General features: G+C 34.6%; 1 protein-coding gene and 1 non-coding gene across 11 annotated transcripts in view; both read right to left on the reverse strand.

Moving 5' to 3' along the window:
* The window catches only part of RALGAPA1 (Ral GTPase activating protein catalytic subunit alpha 1), a 273838-nt gene that overhangs the window by 203928 nt on the left and 54980 nt on the right, over window positions 1-14930 (reverse strand). For all 10 annotated transcript variants that reach the window (XR_007152890.1, XM_047862177.1, XM_047862172.1 and 7 more), the window contains exons 5-10: window positions 11248-11291; window positions 9520-9697; window positions 7944-8059; window positions 5647-5785; window positions 4388-4596; window positions 1419-1658 (exon numbers count right to left, since the gene is read on the reverse strand). Coding sequence is in view for 9 of the 10 variants with exons in the window: in XM_047862177.1 (XP_047718133.1) it covers window positions 1419-1658; window positions 4388-4596; window positions 5647-5785; window positions 7944-8059; window positions 9520-9697; window positions 11248-11291 (926 nt within the window). In the remaining variant the exon portion in view is untranslated. The remainder of the gene's footprint in view (window positions 1-1418; window positions 1659-4387; window positions 4597-5646; window positions 5786-7943; window positions 8060-9519; window positions 9698-11247; window positions 11292-14930) is intronic.
* Window positions 221-325, reverse strand: LOC125169175 (U6 spliceosomal RNA). Its single transcript, XR_007153505.1, has one exon. It is a non-coding gene; the product is annotated as a U6 spliceosomal RNA (small nuclear RNA).

Below are 14930 nucleotides of genomic sequence, written 5' to 3' on the forward strand. Positions count from 1 at the left end.
TCCAACATTATTTGCCAAATATCTTTCCCTTCCCATTTGTCAAATAGTCTATCAACTCAAACTGTAAAATTTGGCAACCAGAACCACTGCCAAAGCCGGACAAAATGGTAAGGCAAGTTGGTCTCCTTTTTTTTTTTTTTTATTGTGATAGTCACTTTATTGGGGTTGAATGAAACAATCCATTTGTATATAATTGTATACATTTTGTACTCATGAACACAAAAATATAGAACCCCTTCATGAATTTGCCTGTGGTCCTTGTGCAGGTGCCATGCTAATTTTCTCTGTATCATTCTAATGTTTAGTGTTTGTGCTGCTGAAACAAGCCAAGGCAAGTTTGTTTCTTTACAAAGCTAATGATGTCTCTGTTTTGCATATCAATAAATATGTATATGAGGTGAAGATGTGCTATGCCTAGACAGCTCCCTGGCAAGTGAAGGCAATGTGATATAAACAGCACTGCCAGGGGAACCAGGATCTGGGAGTTTTAGTCCCAAATCTACCACTTTCTTACTGTGAGACTTGAATGATGCCCTTCAGCTACAAAACTCAATGATGTTTACCTGCAAAAGTTAAGTACCTTTGCTATTAAGAGCAAATGATTAGTTTTTATAAGGTTTATTTACCATAAAATTTCTATGTAATTGAGAATGTGCACTTAGGAATTTCTAGCTATCCTTATATGATACTTTTTATTCTTTTTCTTTCTCTCCATTTCTTTATTTTAGTCCCCAAATATCTACCTTACGCAACTTTAATTTCAGAATGCCTTAGAGGACAAAACTGAGTCTCTGAAAGGAGGATAAAGGCAATGAAAACATTGCTTCTTATACTCACAAACCACTTTTTACTGATTGTAGAGAATGAAAGAAAAAATAATTTTAATTTACTAATCAAATGGTAGGAAATAAAGTTTCAAACCGGAAAGTGAGTAACTACAAAAACTGTTCTAATAACAGAAGGAGGAGCATGGTTGGTTATTAAACTAAACTCATCATAAACTAAAAAATATAAATAGAAAATATTAAAAGATTAAAATAGCAAATTTTAAAATTAAAATTAAATTTAAAATTAAATATGAACTTTAAAAAACATTTCTATTAAGGGGCTCCTAGGTTGCTCAGTTGGTGAAGTGTCCAACTCTTGGTTTTGGCTCAGGTCATGATCTCACAGTTTGTGAATTTGAGCCCTGCATTGGGCTCTGCACTAACAGTGTTGGAGCCTGCTCGGGATTCTCTCTCTCCCTCTCTCTGCCCCTCTCCTGCTCATGCTCTCTTTTTCTCTCTTTCAAAATAAACAAACTTAAAACAAACAAACAAACATTTCTATTAGGAATTTTAAATAGCTGAAAGTCAGTATATTCAACATTAAAAACCAAAGTCTACATTAGAAATTAAAATTACTGAAAGATACTTTACCTGACGAAATATCTCTGTGACAAAGTTTACATTACTTCTTTTAGAAGAAAAAACTCTGCGAACTATTTCAATGTCTGTGAGATGTTCTTCATCAATACTGCAGAGACTAGATGAGCTAGGTTCTCGCTCCGTGAGAGTGCTTGTATTAGAATGGGACTGTTCTGGTTCTGTAGTTCTATCTGCTTTATCAGCATTATCATTTTTGTTTTCTTCTCTGGATACCAAACTAGCAGCTGCTCTCTAAAAGAAAAAGAAAAGAGGGAGAATATCATAATCATTTAATTTGGTATTTTGCTTTTTTTTTTTTTAAGTTTATTTATTTTGAGACACAGAGAGAGAAGCCAAGAGCAGGGGAGGGGCAGGAGAGAGGGAGAGAGAGACTCCCAAGAAAGCTCCATGCTGCCAGCAAGGAGCCTGATGCAGGGCTCGAGCTCACGAACTGTGAAATCATGATCTAAGCCGAAATCAAGAGTTGGATGTTTAACCTACTGAGCCACCCAGGCACCCTGGGATTTTGCTTTCTAATAGCAAATACTGGTAGAACTCAAAGCATTCCACAAATAACTTACACTATTGTTTAAAACTGGGCATAGATCATAGACTTTTTTTTTTTTTTTCAAAGAGAGAGTGAATGAGCAGGGGAGACAGGTAGAAAGGAGAACGAGGGGGGGTGGGGAGAGAACACCTTAAGCAGACTCCACATTCAGCATGGAGCCCATGCAGGGCTTGATCCCACAACCTTGGGATCATGACCTGAGCCAAAATCAAGAATCTGATGGACACTCAATGGACTGAACCACCCAGGCACCCCAGGCATAGATTTCATTTAGAATCCATTCTAAATAATTAAGTGGCAATCCAAATAATTCATCACATAAGTAATATAGTGATACTCACTAATCATCTATCCACCTATAATTTGCTTTTAGAATGTTTACAGTACAAACAAGTTACAAAAAAAACAAAGGAATGGCAAAAAAAAAAATTATGACAGAAGTAGAAATGACGCCTAAAGAAAATATAAAAAAAAAAACTCAAGAGTGAGGTGCCTGGCTGGCTATTGGTAGAATATGTGACTCTTGATCTTGGGGTTCTAAGTTTGAGCCCCATGCTGGGTGTAGAGATTACTTAAAAATAAAATCGAAAGGAAGGAAGGGAAATGGGGAGGGAGGAACAAAGGATGGAAGGCTGACTGGCTGGTAGGCAGGCAGGAAGGAAGGAAAGAAACAAACAAACTCAAGAGAACATTCTATATTCTTTCTATTAACTTAAAAGATTTTTCACCATGACTAAAGATGAAGCCTAAGACTAGCGATAAAGTAAGGTTGGTGATAAGGAAATTACTACCATGTTATGATAGTAGTAGCACTATATCATGGTATGGCAAATTCGTTTCCATTAAGTTACTCAATTTTTAGTCTCAGTTTTGTCGTCTATAAAACAAGAGGGTTTAAGTAAATAATCTCAAATATGCCTTCCTAATCAAAACCTCCATGATTTTAGTGCATTAAGTTCTGAGATCATGGAAAATAGTTCTGCTTGAGAGTTTCTATATTTAATAATTCTGTGTAGAGACATTGAAACAAAGTTTTAGGGAAAACATACCCATAGTCGACTGCAGATAAATAAAGGCTAAGGGGGAATATAATTGAAATATTCTGAGTGCTAGTCAATTAAACACCCACTTTATACCTCTACTTAATTTGTGAAAGATTTAAGAAGTCATACAAAAACACACACGGTATAAGATATTTTAAACTAAATGAAGAAAATCTGAGAAAAGGAAAATAAAAATTATAAAATAAATACCGTAATATAGATAAGTTCAGGAAAAACACACACTGAGGAAAAAGGAGAAAGTGATAATGAAGTATGAAAAAGACCAACTATTTAATTAAGAAATACTAGAAGTTTATAGATTAGTCCCTCCATTGTATAGCCGTACAATTTTATATCACATTTCTAGACTCAGTGCCCTTGTTAAAAAAGGGGAAATGAGATGAGGGCAAGGCGTTATTTTTTTAAGATTTTATTTTTGGGGGAGCTCCTTGGATGGCTCAGTCGGTTAAGCATCTGATTTCGGCTCAGGTCATGATCTCATAGTTTGTGGGTTTGAGCTCTGCATCGGGCTCTGTGCTGACAGCTCAGAGCCTGGAGCCTGCTTCAGATTCTCTGTCTCCCTCTCTCTCTGTCCCTCCCCTGCTCATGCTCTCTCTCTCTCTCAAAAATATATGTTAAAAAATTTTTAAAAAAAGATTTTTTTTAATGTTTATTTATTCTTGAGAGAGACAGAACGTGCAAGTGGGGAGTGACACGGAGATATGGGGGCAGAGGATCCAAAGTGGGCTCCTGCGCTGACAGCAGATAGCCTGATGTGGGTTTGAACTCACAAACCGTGAGATCATGCCCTGAGCCAAAGTTGGGTGCTTAAATGACTGAGCCACCCAGGCGCCCAAGACTTTATATTTAAATAATCTCTACACCCAACACGGGGCTTGAACTCACAACCCCAAGATCAAGAGTCACAAGCTCCATGGACTGGGCCAGCCCAGTACCCTGGGAGATAAGATTTTAAGTCAGCATTCTGTGAATGCTTTGGAAATCTACAAAGAATTATGATGGTTCTACAACCATTTGATTACAGATTGCTTCCAACTGCAAGAATCTGTATGTACAATTCAGAATATTTTTAATACTGCACAACTAATATAAAATACAGAAACAAATTAAAAGCTGAGACTCATATATGACTAGAATGATCTTCTATGTCTTCCAAGTTTTATTTTTTATTAAAAAAAACTATCAATTCTATAATAATTGTTAAAATTTGGATTCATAAAATACATTTATACAAAGAAAATACTATCATTTGCTTTAAAAGTGTTCTACACATAAGGCAATTTAAATCCACAGTCATATCTCTTAAGCCATTTTTAACTTTAACAAGTTTGCCTTATGTGGTGTATTACCTGAATATTCTTTGGCAAGACTTCACCTTCCATCCCAGGAATATGAGGTCCTGTATGTGGCTTTGGCTCAAGCCAGAAAGAAACCAGCCAACGAATGACAATAACCCGAGCCTTAATGAAAGGCTCCTTTGTACAATAGATTGCTTCATTGGTTTCAGCATCCTTCTTTATCATAACATAATGTGGCTTTGGTCTCACCTGTGGGATATCTATGAAAAATAAAAGGAAAACAAAGACCAAAATAAGAATTATGCTTAGATAAATATGCATTTTTAAACATTTGAGAAAACACTTGTCATGATACTCTTGTTTTAGAAGCAGATTTGGTACAAAAATGACATTTTAAAATAATTTGCTAGATATCAGCATGGAATCTACAAGAGTGAACCATATATGGCTGATATATGGAAACGTGTTTTTGCAATTTTATCACTGAAAAGCTCAATGAATCTTGCCTAAGTAGAGAACCTTCCAGAGCCATTTGAAATTAATGAGAACTCACTTCAATTAACCTAAGACTGAGACACAAATTTTGAAGAAATACAAAGTATGAGAATTTTTCCTTGATTTTTACAGCAAAAATATTTTTAAAGTAAATATTGTTCTCAGTGGCAAAGATCTGCTACTCTAATTTAATTCCTTTCTACTAGCTCTAATGGTTATGCCTAAACCTATGAGTTGCCTAAACTTGGCAAAGCTTAAAATAGGAAAATCTTTTTTCAAAAAGAACATTTCCACATACAGATTGCCAGTGCCTCCTATATATGGAAGGTCTGCTTCTAGCCCAACATTTGTCAAGAAGGTTCTAGTTTCAAGGCACACACAGCCATTTTGGCACAGCCACTAAATACTGGATAATATATCATCAAAACATATGACACTGTAATTATTCATACATAATTTAAATAAGACATACTAAATCAAAACCTTGGGGGGGCCTTAAAAAATTTATAATGTAGTTTAAAGATCATACCAAATATTAGAATTAAGTTTAATTTATAATCACAAATATTGCTGGTAGGTTAACTTTTCCAATTGGTGAGACCCAAAGAATATGTTTTTTAAAAAAATCTCTTCACTCTCAGTGAAACTTTCCTATTAAAAGAATTCCACTTTCTATATGAATCAAGGTATATTTCTAAGGAATCAATAAAAATACTAAAGTTATCAGTCTTCTTCAGGTAACAAATGCCAGCTTTACAATGAAGTATATTTTATTCTTACATGTGATCTTTTAGAAAATTCCAAAGACTACTTACCAAGTACAGGATGATATAAACTATTCTCCTTGCAGATGTTTGGGAAAATATAAGGCAAGTAATATTTCTTAAAATGTGAAAACAAAAATGAAAATCCCCTTTCTTGGTTTTCTTTGTTCTTCCATTCTAAACTTTTTACCTAATAATAAAAAATATAATGAGAATCATTCCATGAAACAAACAGTTATTAGTTATTATAAACAAGCTTGTAAAAGGTTACTTAAGCAATACACTAATCTATTACACTCTAAAGATATACACGCTAAATATATATAAAGGAAAAATCTTAAAATGAGGGTTTAATGCCATGAAAATGCATTATCTAAGTTATATTTCAAAAATCTTAGAGAAGTTAAAGTATGCTCTGGAAAATTTTCAAAGTTGACTCAAATTCGGCTCTAATAATGACAAAGATATGAATGTTCTTTTCCCCATTGCCCCATCCTGAATAATTCAGCCTTAAAAGTCATACAAAATAGGTATATGTGAGAGTAGAGAAGGAGTAAAAGCAGTGGCAGTCAAGTGCAGGTAATCAGAGCTTGCATAAGAAGTAGGGCCTCCATGGAGGGGATATAGTAGAGGCAATTGCCCAGTGGGGACTTTGAGCACGAGGAGGTGAGGACAGTGTCCATGAAGTAAGGAGGTGAGGATAGAAGGGGAAAGAGCAGTAAAACACAGGGTGTGAGAATTTCAGTAGGGGGAGGAAGATATCTAAGTAGGGGGATGGTAAAAGCCCAGAGTAGGCTTCAGTGAGATACCACTATACATTCACTTTAGAATAGCTAAAATTACATAGTGACCATACCAACTGTTGATGAGGATGTGATGCAACTTTTAAGTTTCATAGATTGCTAGTGGAATGTAAAAGGCACAACCATTCGGAAAACACTTGGTAGCGCCTTAAAAAATCAGTATATACCTACTCTACAACCTAGCTGTTTGACTAACAGTATTTACCCACAAAAAAAGAAATTCTACATATACACAAGGACTTGTTTATCAATATTCACAGCAGTTTTATTTGCAATAGCAAAAACTGGAAACTCATTATCACCTGAATAACAAAGTGTGGTATATCCATACAATGAAAAGCTAGTCAGCAATAAAAAGAACCAAACTATAAATATACAACAATATGGATGATTTTCAAAATATTTATGATGGAAAAAAGAAGCCAGACCAAAAAAAAGTATGTACTACAGGATTCCATTTACATAAAAATATGGAAAATGCAAACTATAGTGACAAAGATCAATAGTTGCCTGGGATTAGGAAGCAGTTAGGAGTGGAAAAGGATATATTACGAAGGCATCTGAGAACTTTTAGGGGTGATATGGTCATTATATTGATTGTGGTGATGGCTGCATGTTGTACACATATAATAAAATTCATCAAATTGTATATTTCAATATTGCAGTTTACTGTATGCCAATTATATCTCAATAAACCAGCAAAACATTTAAAAACCTATATGGAGTGTAAAAGTTGTTTTTTAAAAAAGAAAAACTGGTAATAATAATGACAGTAACAACTACTATTCACAGAACACTTACTTGTATCATGTACTTTTTTATTCTAGTACTTTGCACTAATTATTTAACCCTCAAACACCAAAGTAGGATATGTATTATTTTTATGTCTATTTTAAGCCACAGAGGTTAATTTAACAAAGGTCATATTATCAGTAAGATGTGGAATCAGATTTAAATCTTGGTAATCTCATTCAGGGTCCAAATTAACTTTATAATGTTAGTTTCTAAGGCATGGGGAATTTTTATGTTTGGAACAGTTACAAGAAATGTATATATGCTGAGTGTTTCCACTGATCAGAACATGCACATTTCCTATGCAGAGATGAAGAGGTTACCTTACAAAATACATTCACTTAGAAATATACCATACAAACAGGTTGAAGTATAAATTACATTCCTGTACCCACACCCCATTCTCAGCCTACCTCCCTACTGGCTTCTTGGCAGATTGATCCCTAAACCAGTTATTAGTTTTTTTTAAAGACCACAGCTGCTGATTATAAAGGAAAGGATTAGAAACTGGACCGCATAAGAAGGTTTATACATGAAACAGTCTACTTAAAAATTTCTCTCTCTAGCTCCCTAAGGGATTAATAATCCCTCCAATGATTTTTTTTTTCCAGGAAAGGCATACTAACATACATTTTCAAAAGCAAAAATTTGTCCTTCTTCAGGACAATAAGCAAATATCTACTCTAACAGAACAATGGTAAGAGAGGGAAAAATGATGGTAAGAAGGGTGATATTTAAGAAGATAAAACATACCTGAATTACTATATATTTTAAAAGTGCTTCAAGAAAATAGCTTGTGAGATCTTCTTGTCCTTTGTCTCCTGATTGTGGGGGGACAAGAGGAGTGATTTCCTCTATAGTGACTTGAGCTATCCAAAGACAAAAGAAATGTTCAGTATAATTACAAAACAAAATTAACAATGAAATAATGTGGTCCAAAAAACATTAACTGTAAAACACATATGCAACAAATACTGCTTGAAAATTTTCTAATGACTGAAGCTTGAAAAAAATCTGAGATCATCCGGACGATCCATCACAACAACCATGAAGTTTAATAACAGCTGTTTCATAAGCCCTTGACTGAGATAATGTGACAAGGATGGACAGACAGATATGAAGGGCTTAAGAGTAAATCTTGCTTGAAAAAAAACTTCTCATGATATTTTAAAATTCACATTAAGTGTGTCCATTCCAAAATTCCATAGTATGATGAGTAACAGCAAAAATAATGAGCTTATTCATCAATTAAAGGACAGAGTACTCTAGTAATGACCACGATTACCCTTTAAGGTAACGCTTTATTCAAAAAAGGAAATGCTATTTCCCTCTCAAAAAGAAAAGATAACATCTTAGTTCCTTGATTACAAAAGTCCATGTATAAAATAAGAAATATGTACATTTTCAAAAATTTTCAAATATTCAAAAACATTCATTGTAACAACCGCAAATTCAAGAAAACCAACAACTAGCTGAATTCTCTTAAATATTTCCTAAGCAGCACCTAGTTTAGTACAGGCAGATTCCTAAACCTGTTTCTCAGTAAATATTAGCCCAGTAATTAAGTTCACAAAAGTAGGTTTTTTTATAGTCCTCTTGGCACAAAATAAAATACTCTTGTACTTCAAAGTACATCCAAATTAACTCAAGGATACAAGAGGACATATGAGAATTAGAGATGAAAGATAAATGTAAAAAATGGCTTATATTAACTAGGTGTTTCTGATGCTTTGATGCCAGAAGACTTGTTGGCCAGGGAGAGAAGAATGGCCCTCCCAGGGCTGGCTAGCTAATTCCTAGAGATCATAAACATGGGCTGGAGAACATTCCTTCCAGGTGCAAACCATCCAGTCCAGAGTACACACCTCTACTCCCCACTTCTATTTGGCCCTCACACTCAAGGCCACTATTCCCCTCACCTAATCACCCAGGTACCTGAGTGACAATGAGGGAAAGCCCGTTTGCACCTGAGCCTGCTAAAATTATCCAAATGAGCCGCAGAACTGCTCACACTGCCTCACACATTCTACCTACAGAAATCATATAGGCTCTTGCCTATGATACCCTACCCCTGACTGACCCTGGTACTTCCCCATGTGGCCACCCTCCCTGGTGTGGCATGCCCTCTCCTCTTGGGAACTGTAACTATATATTTTTTTTAACGACAATCATCTGATCTGTTGGCCTCATCATACCTAAAAAATAATAAAACCTACATTTTACAACATGGCCTTGAATTACCCAGTTAATAAATGTACAGACATTTTAAACCTATATTAACTACACAGAAAATTTTAAATACTAATGAATAAGATCTCATGAATCTTACTTTCTTGAAGGTTGAGTGGAGGATTAATGAGATTATCTAAAGTTCGAGGTCCATGTTCAGATTGTAGTGCTGAAAATCCGGGAATTAAGCAAGAAAACATCCAAAGTTGTTCTTTGCTACAGTTATTCTGAAGAGCTTGTAACCATAATAAAAAAAGACGAACACCTTCCCGCCTGATCTAAAATAAAATAAAAATAGTATTTTTACTTACAATGGAAATATTTTCTTACTTTTAAGGCCAAAATTCTTTAGATGATTAGAGAATGTTACTTTGCAAAACAGAGGAAGGAAAGAAAGAGGGAAAGGAAAAAGAAAAGGAAGAAGGAAGGAGGGAGGGAAGGAGGAAGAGCTATTACATCCATGTCATTTATTGAGCTCTCATTACTTGTAAAATTAAATTCACAGATTTGAACAACTACAGAATAAACTTGGCCTCTTACTACTGAAAGCCATCAGGTAATCTTTATTCTATAATTTCCATTTGTAAAAAATCAGAAAATCATTTCTGATGGTCTAATACAAGAAGAAAGAGGGCAATAACTGTTCCTTGCTATAATGAGTTTGGTAAAATGAAGAATCGTAATGGGGATCCTGGTGCACTGCTAAATTAATGTTCTTGTCCTTAAAAGGCTTACCACTCTCTGAAATTATGTCATGTACTTATTATTTGCTGCTAACCTGCAAAACAGAAATTGTGACCTATTACTCTATTCTAAGCACCTAGAACAATAACTCATCTACAGAAGACAACAAATATTTGAATCAATGCATAAATTCTCTCCCATGAAGAGAACAGAAAAAGATAGAAAAACATTCAAACTCTGACAAGGAAAACATCAAGTTCTTCACTAACCTAACCTCACTGGTAGCTTTGGAAATTGGCCTACTACAGCTTGGTAAATGGCCACTGTCAAAGCTGTTCAACAGCTGCCAACCTCACAGTTTAGGGAGATAACAAGATAACAATTAGGAAGACTTAATCCTTCATGCTGTTATTCCAAGCCTTGACACCAAACCTACCTACAATATGAAACTTTCATTTAATCTACAATGAGAAGCTTTTAGACAAGGTAGCTTCTCTTATAACAGCACAATGAGATAATGAAAAAGAAATAAAACCAACTTTTTAATATAGATCCTTTATTTCTCTCTACATCTAAGCATAGTTATGGTAATATAAAGAATAATTTATTGAATGACTAAATAGTTTTTATCTTCTGGGATCAGAGAATAAAGTATTTCTAGTGAATCACTCAATGCATTGGCAAACAATAGTTTTTTTCTTTGTTTTAAGTTTATTTATTTTGAGAGAGAGACAACAAGGGAGAGGCAGAGAAAAAGGGAGAGGCAGAGAAAAAGGGAGGGGCAGAGAAAAAGGGAGAGAGAATTTTAAGCAGGCTCCCCAACATCAGCACAGAGTCCAATGAGGGGCTCAAACCAAGAATCATGAGATCATGACCTGAACTGAAACCAGGAGTCAGACACTTAACCAACTGAGCCTCCTAGGCACCCCAACAATAGTTTTTCAATAGCCTAATCAACCTAGTACGTATTTCACACACACTGAGTATGTTGCTCAGTATGTTGCTATATTTTAAGTCAATTAACTTCAATTAAGTAAACAATTCAAAATTCTTTAGGAAAAAAGTTGATGTAGGAAAAGTAGAACAAGAGACTATATGCTTTACTCAGTTTTTAAAAAGTCATAGAAAAGAAAGACAACCATACCTTCAAGGAGTTTCCTGTGTGGAGTAGTTTCTTTAAAATCAATCCTGAAAAGAAAAGATGATTTTAAACATTCATATTTTCTTACTTGTTTCCAAATGTCAGAGTTCTCGGTCAGACTTGAAAACACTTTAAAACAAGTCCTTGGCAACCTCCAAGTTATTCTTGGTGACCCTGATATCCCTCTGGCCATAATCTTGGGACCAGAAAGGAATTTAAAAAGTCACCTTTACAACACATCATCTATTGCAATTAGACATGATTTATTCTATCAAAACAAACACTAAACACAAGACTGCACTTAATACAACAATCTCTGTACATCTCTTATTTAACACTAAGAATATAATTAAGTACTTCCTCCATCACTAATACAAATAAAAACCACTGCAGAAAATTTTCATTTAACCACATAAACTTCTGTAACTCTAATATTCCCTAACATTTTCATTGTACTAATTTTCTTTTTCAGAATATTCAAATCCATCTTTGTTTCTTTTAACTTATACAATATTTCAATTCTATAATAAAATACTAAAATTACATTAATAACCATCCAGAGACCAACCATTTGGTCTGAACATATCTAACACAGTCCTGTGTTTCTTATAATTTTGAATTTTCATTTATTTACATAATCTATGAGGTTTTATCTAACAAGTATCATTGAAGCCTCCTTTGAAACCATTTCAAATCATTCTCCTTCCTTCCTTCCTTCCCCAGAAAAAAACTGTCCCAGTCTTTATCTAGATTTTGGTATTAGTTATTTCCAAAAATATTTTCATATTATGAGTATTTATTTATAAATCAATAAAATATTTAGAGTTAGTTTATATGTTTAAAACTTATACCAATAACAAGAATTTTTTCCACAGCTATTTTTTCCAATACTGTATTTTTTATTCTTTCTAATAACCTCAAGATTATACATATACAAAACACACAGACACAAAGATCAAGCCTAGATTTTATTTGGTTAAGTTTCAGTTGTCATACAAAAATAAGCTTTAATATTTCAAATAAAACTTTTACTGGGGGCACCTGGGTGGCTCAGTTGGTTAAGCCTCTGACTTCAGCTCAGGTCATGATTTCCCAGTTCATAGGTTCAAGCCCCTCATCAGGCTCTGTGCTGACAGCTCAGAGTCTAGAGCCTGCTTTGGATTCTGTGTCTCCCTCTCTTTCTGCTCCTCCCCTGCTTGCTCTCTCTCTCTCTCTCTCTCTCTCTCTCTCTCTCAAAAATAAACTAAAAACAATTTTTTTAACTGTTTTATCTGCAATTCTCTTATGTTCAAGCAAATTCATTTTCTTTTTTTTTTTTTTAATTTTTTTTTTTTCAACATTTATTTATTTTTGGGACAGAGAGAGACAGAGCATGAACGGGGGAGGGGCAGAGAGAGAGGGAGGCACAGAATCGGAAACAGGCTCCAGGCTCCAAGCCATCAGCCCAGAGCCTGACGCGGGGCTCGAACTCACGGACTGCGAGATCGTGACCTGGGTGAACTCGGACGCTTAACCGACTGCGCCACCCAGGCGCCCCGCAAATTCATTTTCTTAAAGCAATACTATGTAAATCCCAGTCTTTAATCAACTCCCCTAAAAAAAAAAAATCTATATATGCTAAATGCAGTGTGGCATCATGGATTGGATTATGGAACAGAAAAAGAACATAAGTGGAAAACTAATCAAATCTGGTTAAGTTTGAAGTTTAATAGTTTTTGAAAAAACATACATTTATATATATCATACAAAATAAGCCTTCCTATAAGTTATTTTTCACATCCAACATTAGCTTCTGAAATTCATCTACACTAATCTATATAGCTCTAATTAATTCACTTTAACGGCTATATATTTACTATTCCATTATGTTCCAATAATCTTACTTATGTTAGGACATTTGGTTTGTTTTCAAATTTTTTGCAATTCTCAGGAATACTATAATAAAGGTTCTTGTTCATGACTTCCTGTAGACATGTGAATTTTCCCAGGATATATTACCAGGAATGAAATTACTCACTTGCAACTTCACTCAATAACAGAAAATTCTCTCTAAAGTATTTGAAAAAGTTAGCAGTACTTCTAGTAGTGTATGAGAATGCTATGGTAACACATTCTTGGTAACACATTCTTGGCAACACAAAATACTGGTGGAAGCTCTAAAACATATCTTCATAATGTTTTCATTTGATGTTTCTTAGTGACACCAAGCATCTTTTCATCATTCAAGTTCCTGCAAATTGCTTATGATATCATTTGTTCATTTTTCAATTATGTTATTTTGTTTACTATGAGAGTTCCTTATACACACTGCCTACTAATTCTATGTCACTTCTTTGAATTGGAAATATATACTTCCAAACAATTCAGCCATGTTTTTTTTTTGATTGGGAGAGAAAGTATCTTCCGATGTAGAAAAGTTTTAAATTTCAATATAGTCAATTCACCAATGCTTTTCTTAATACTTCCCTACCTTAAAGTAATAAAGATAAACCAACAGTCACTTTAAAAAGTTTTAAAGTGTTACTTTTAACAGTTAAGACCTGAAATCCATCATAAACTTATTTCTGTATGGCAATAACAGATTTTTTTACTCAAATGGAGAGCCAGTTGTGGTACTAACTCTTTTAGGGTTTATAATGAAATGAAATGCTATCTCAATCATAATTCAAATTTCTATGTATAAGGCTAGGTCTTCAGTTGGTTTCCATGTTATTTTCCATTATCCACTTGTCCATCCCTACACGGTGACACTATCTTAATTATTATAGCATTATTGGGTATGGAAATATACAACAGCACCATCTTCCTTCTACCTTCCTTTTACTCTTCCATATACTTTGCCTGTGATTTCCCATATAAATTTAGGAGAAATCTGTTACGCTATAGTAAAAAGTCCCTACAGGAATTCTGAATGAGAATTTTTCTTTTTATACTATCAAGCCTATCATTCATAGATACTGCGTAAGATTCCATTTATTCAAGAACTTCCTTGTTCTTTACAAATCATATCATTGCCATACATTAATCTTTTAAGTGACTACAGAATACACATTCTCAAGCACACCAGAATATCATCTAAGAGAGACTATATTCTGAGCCACGAGATGTCTCAAAACCTTAAAAAGACTAAAATCACATAAAGTGTATTTTCTGACCAAAAACGAATTAAGTTAGAAATCACAACAGAAAGAAATCTGTGGTAACATCAAATACTTGAAAATTAAAAAACAAAACAAAAAACCACTCTTTAACTACAGGTCAAAGAAACCAAGAGGGACATTAAAAAGTATTTCTGGGGCATCTGGGTGGCTCAGTCGGTTAAATATCTGACTTTAGCTCTGGTCATGATCTCACGGTTCCTGAGTTCAAGCCTTGCATCAGGCTCTGTGCTGACAGGTCAGAGCCTGCAGCCTACTTCAAATTCTATGCTTCCTTTTCTCTCTGCCTGTCTCCCACTCAGTCTGTCTGTCTTTCTCAAAAATAAACATTAAAAAAAATGTTTTTAAAAACTTCTGAGGCACCTGGGGTGGCTCAGTTGGTTGAGTGTCCAACTCTTGATATCAGCTCAGGTCAAGATCCCAGGGTTGTGGGAACTGCATTGGGTTCTGCGCTGAGTGTGGAGCCTACTTAAGATTCTCTTACTCTCTCCTTCTGCCCTACTCACTACCCTGTTCGCATGCTCTCTC

This window comes from Prionailurus viverrinus, chromosome B3 (genome assembly GCF_022837055.1).
Source record: "Prionailurus viverrinus isolate Anna chromosome B3, UM_Priviv_1.0, whole genome shotgun sequence".
NCBI classification, from domain to species: domain Eukaryota; kingdom Metazoa; phylum Chordata; class Mammalia; order Carnivora; family Felidae; genus Prionailurus; species Prionailurus viverrinus.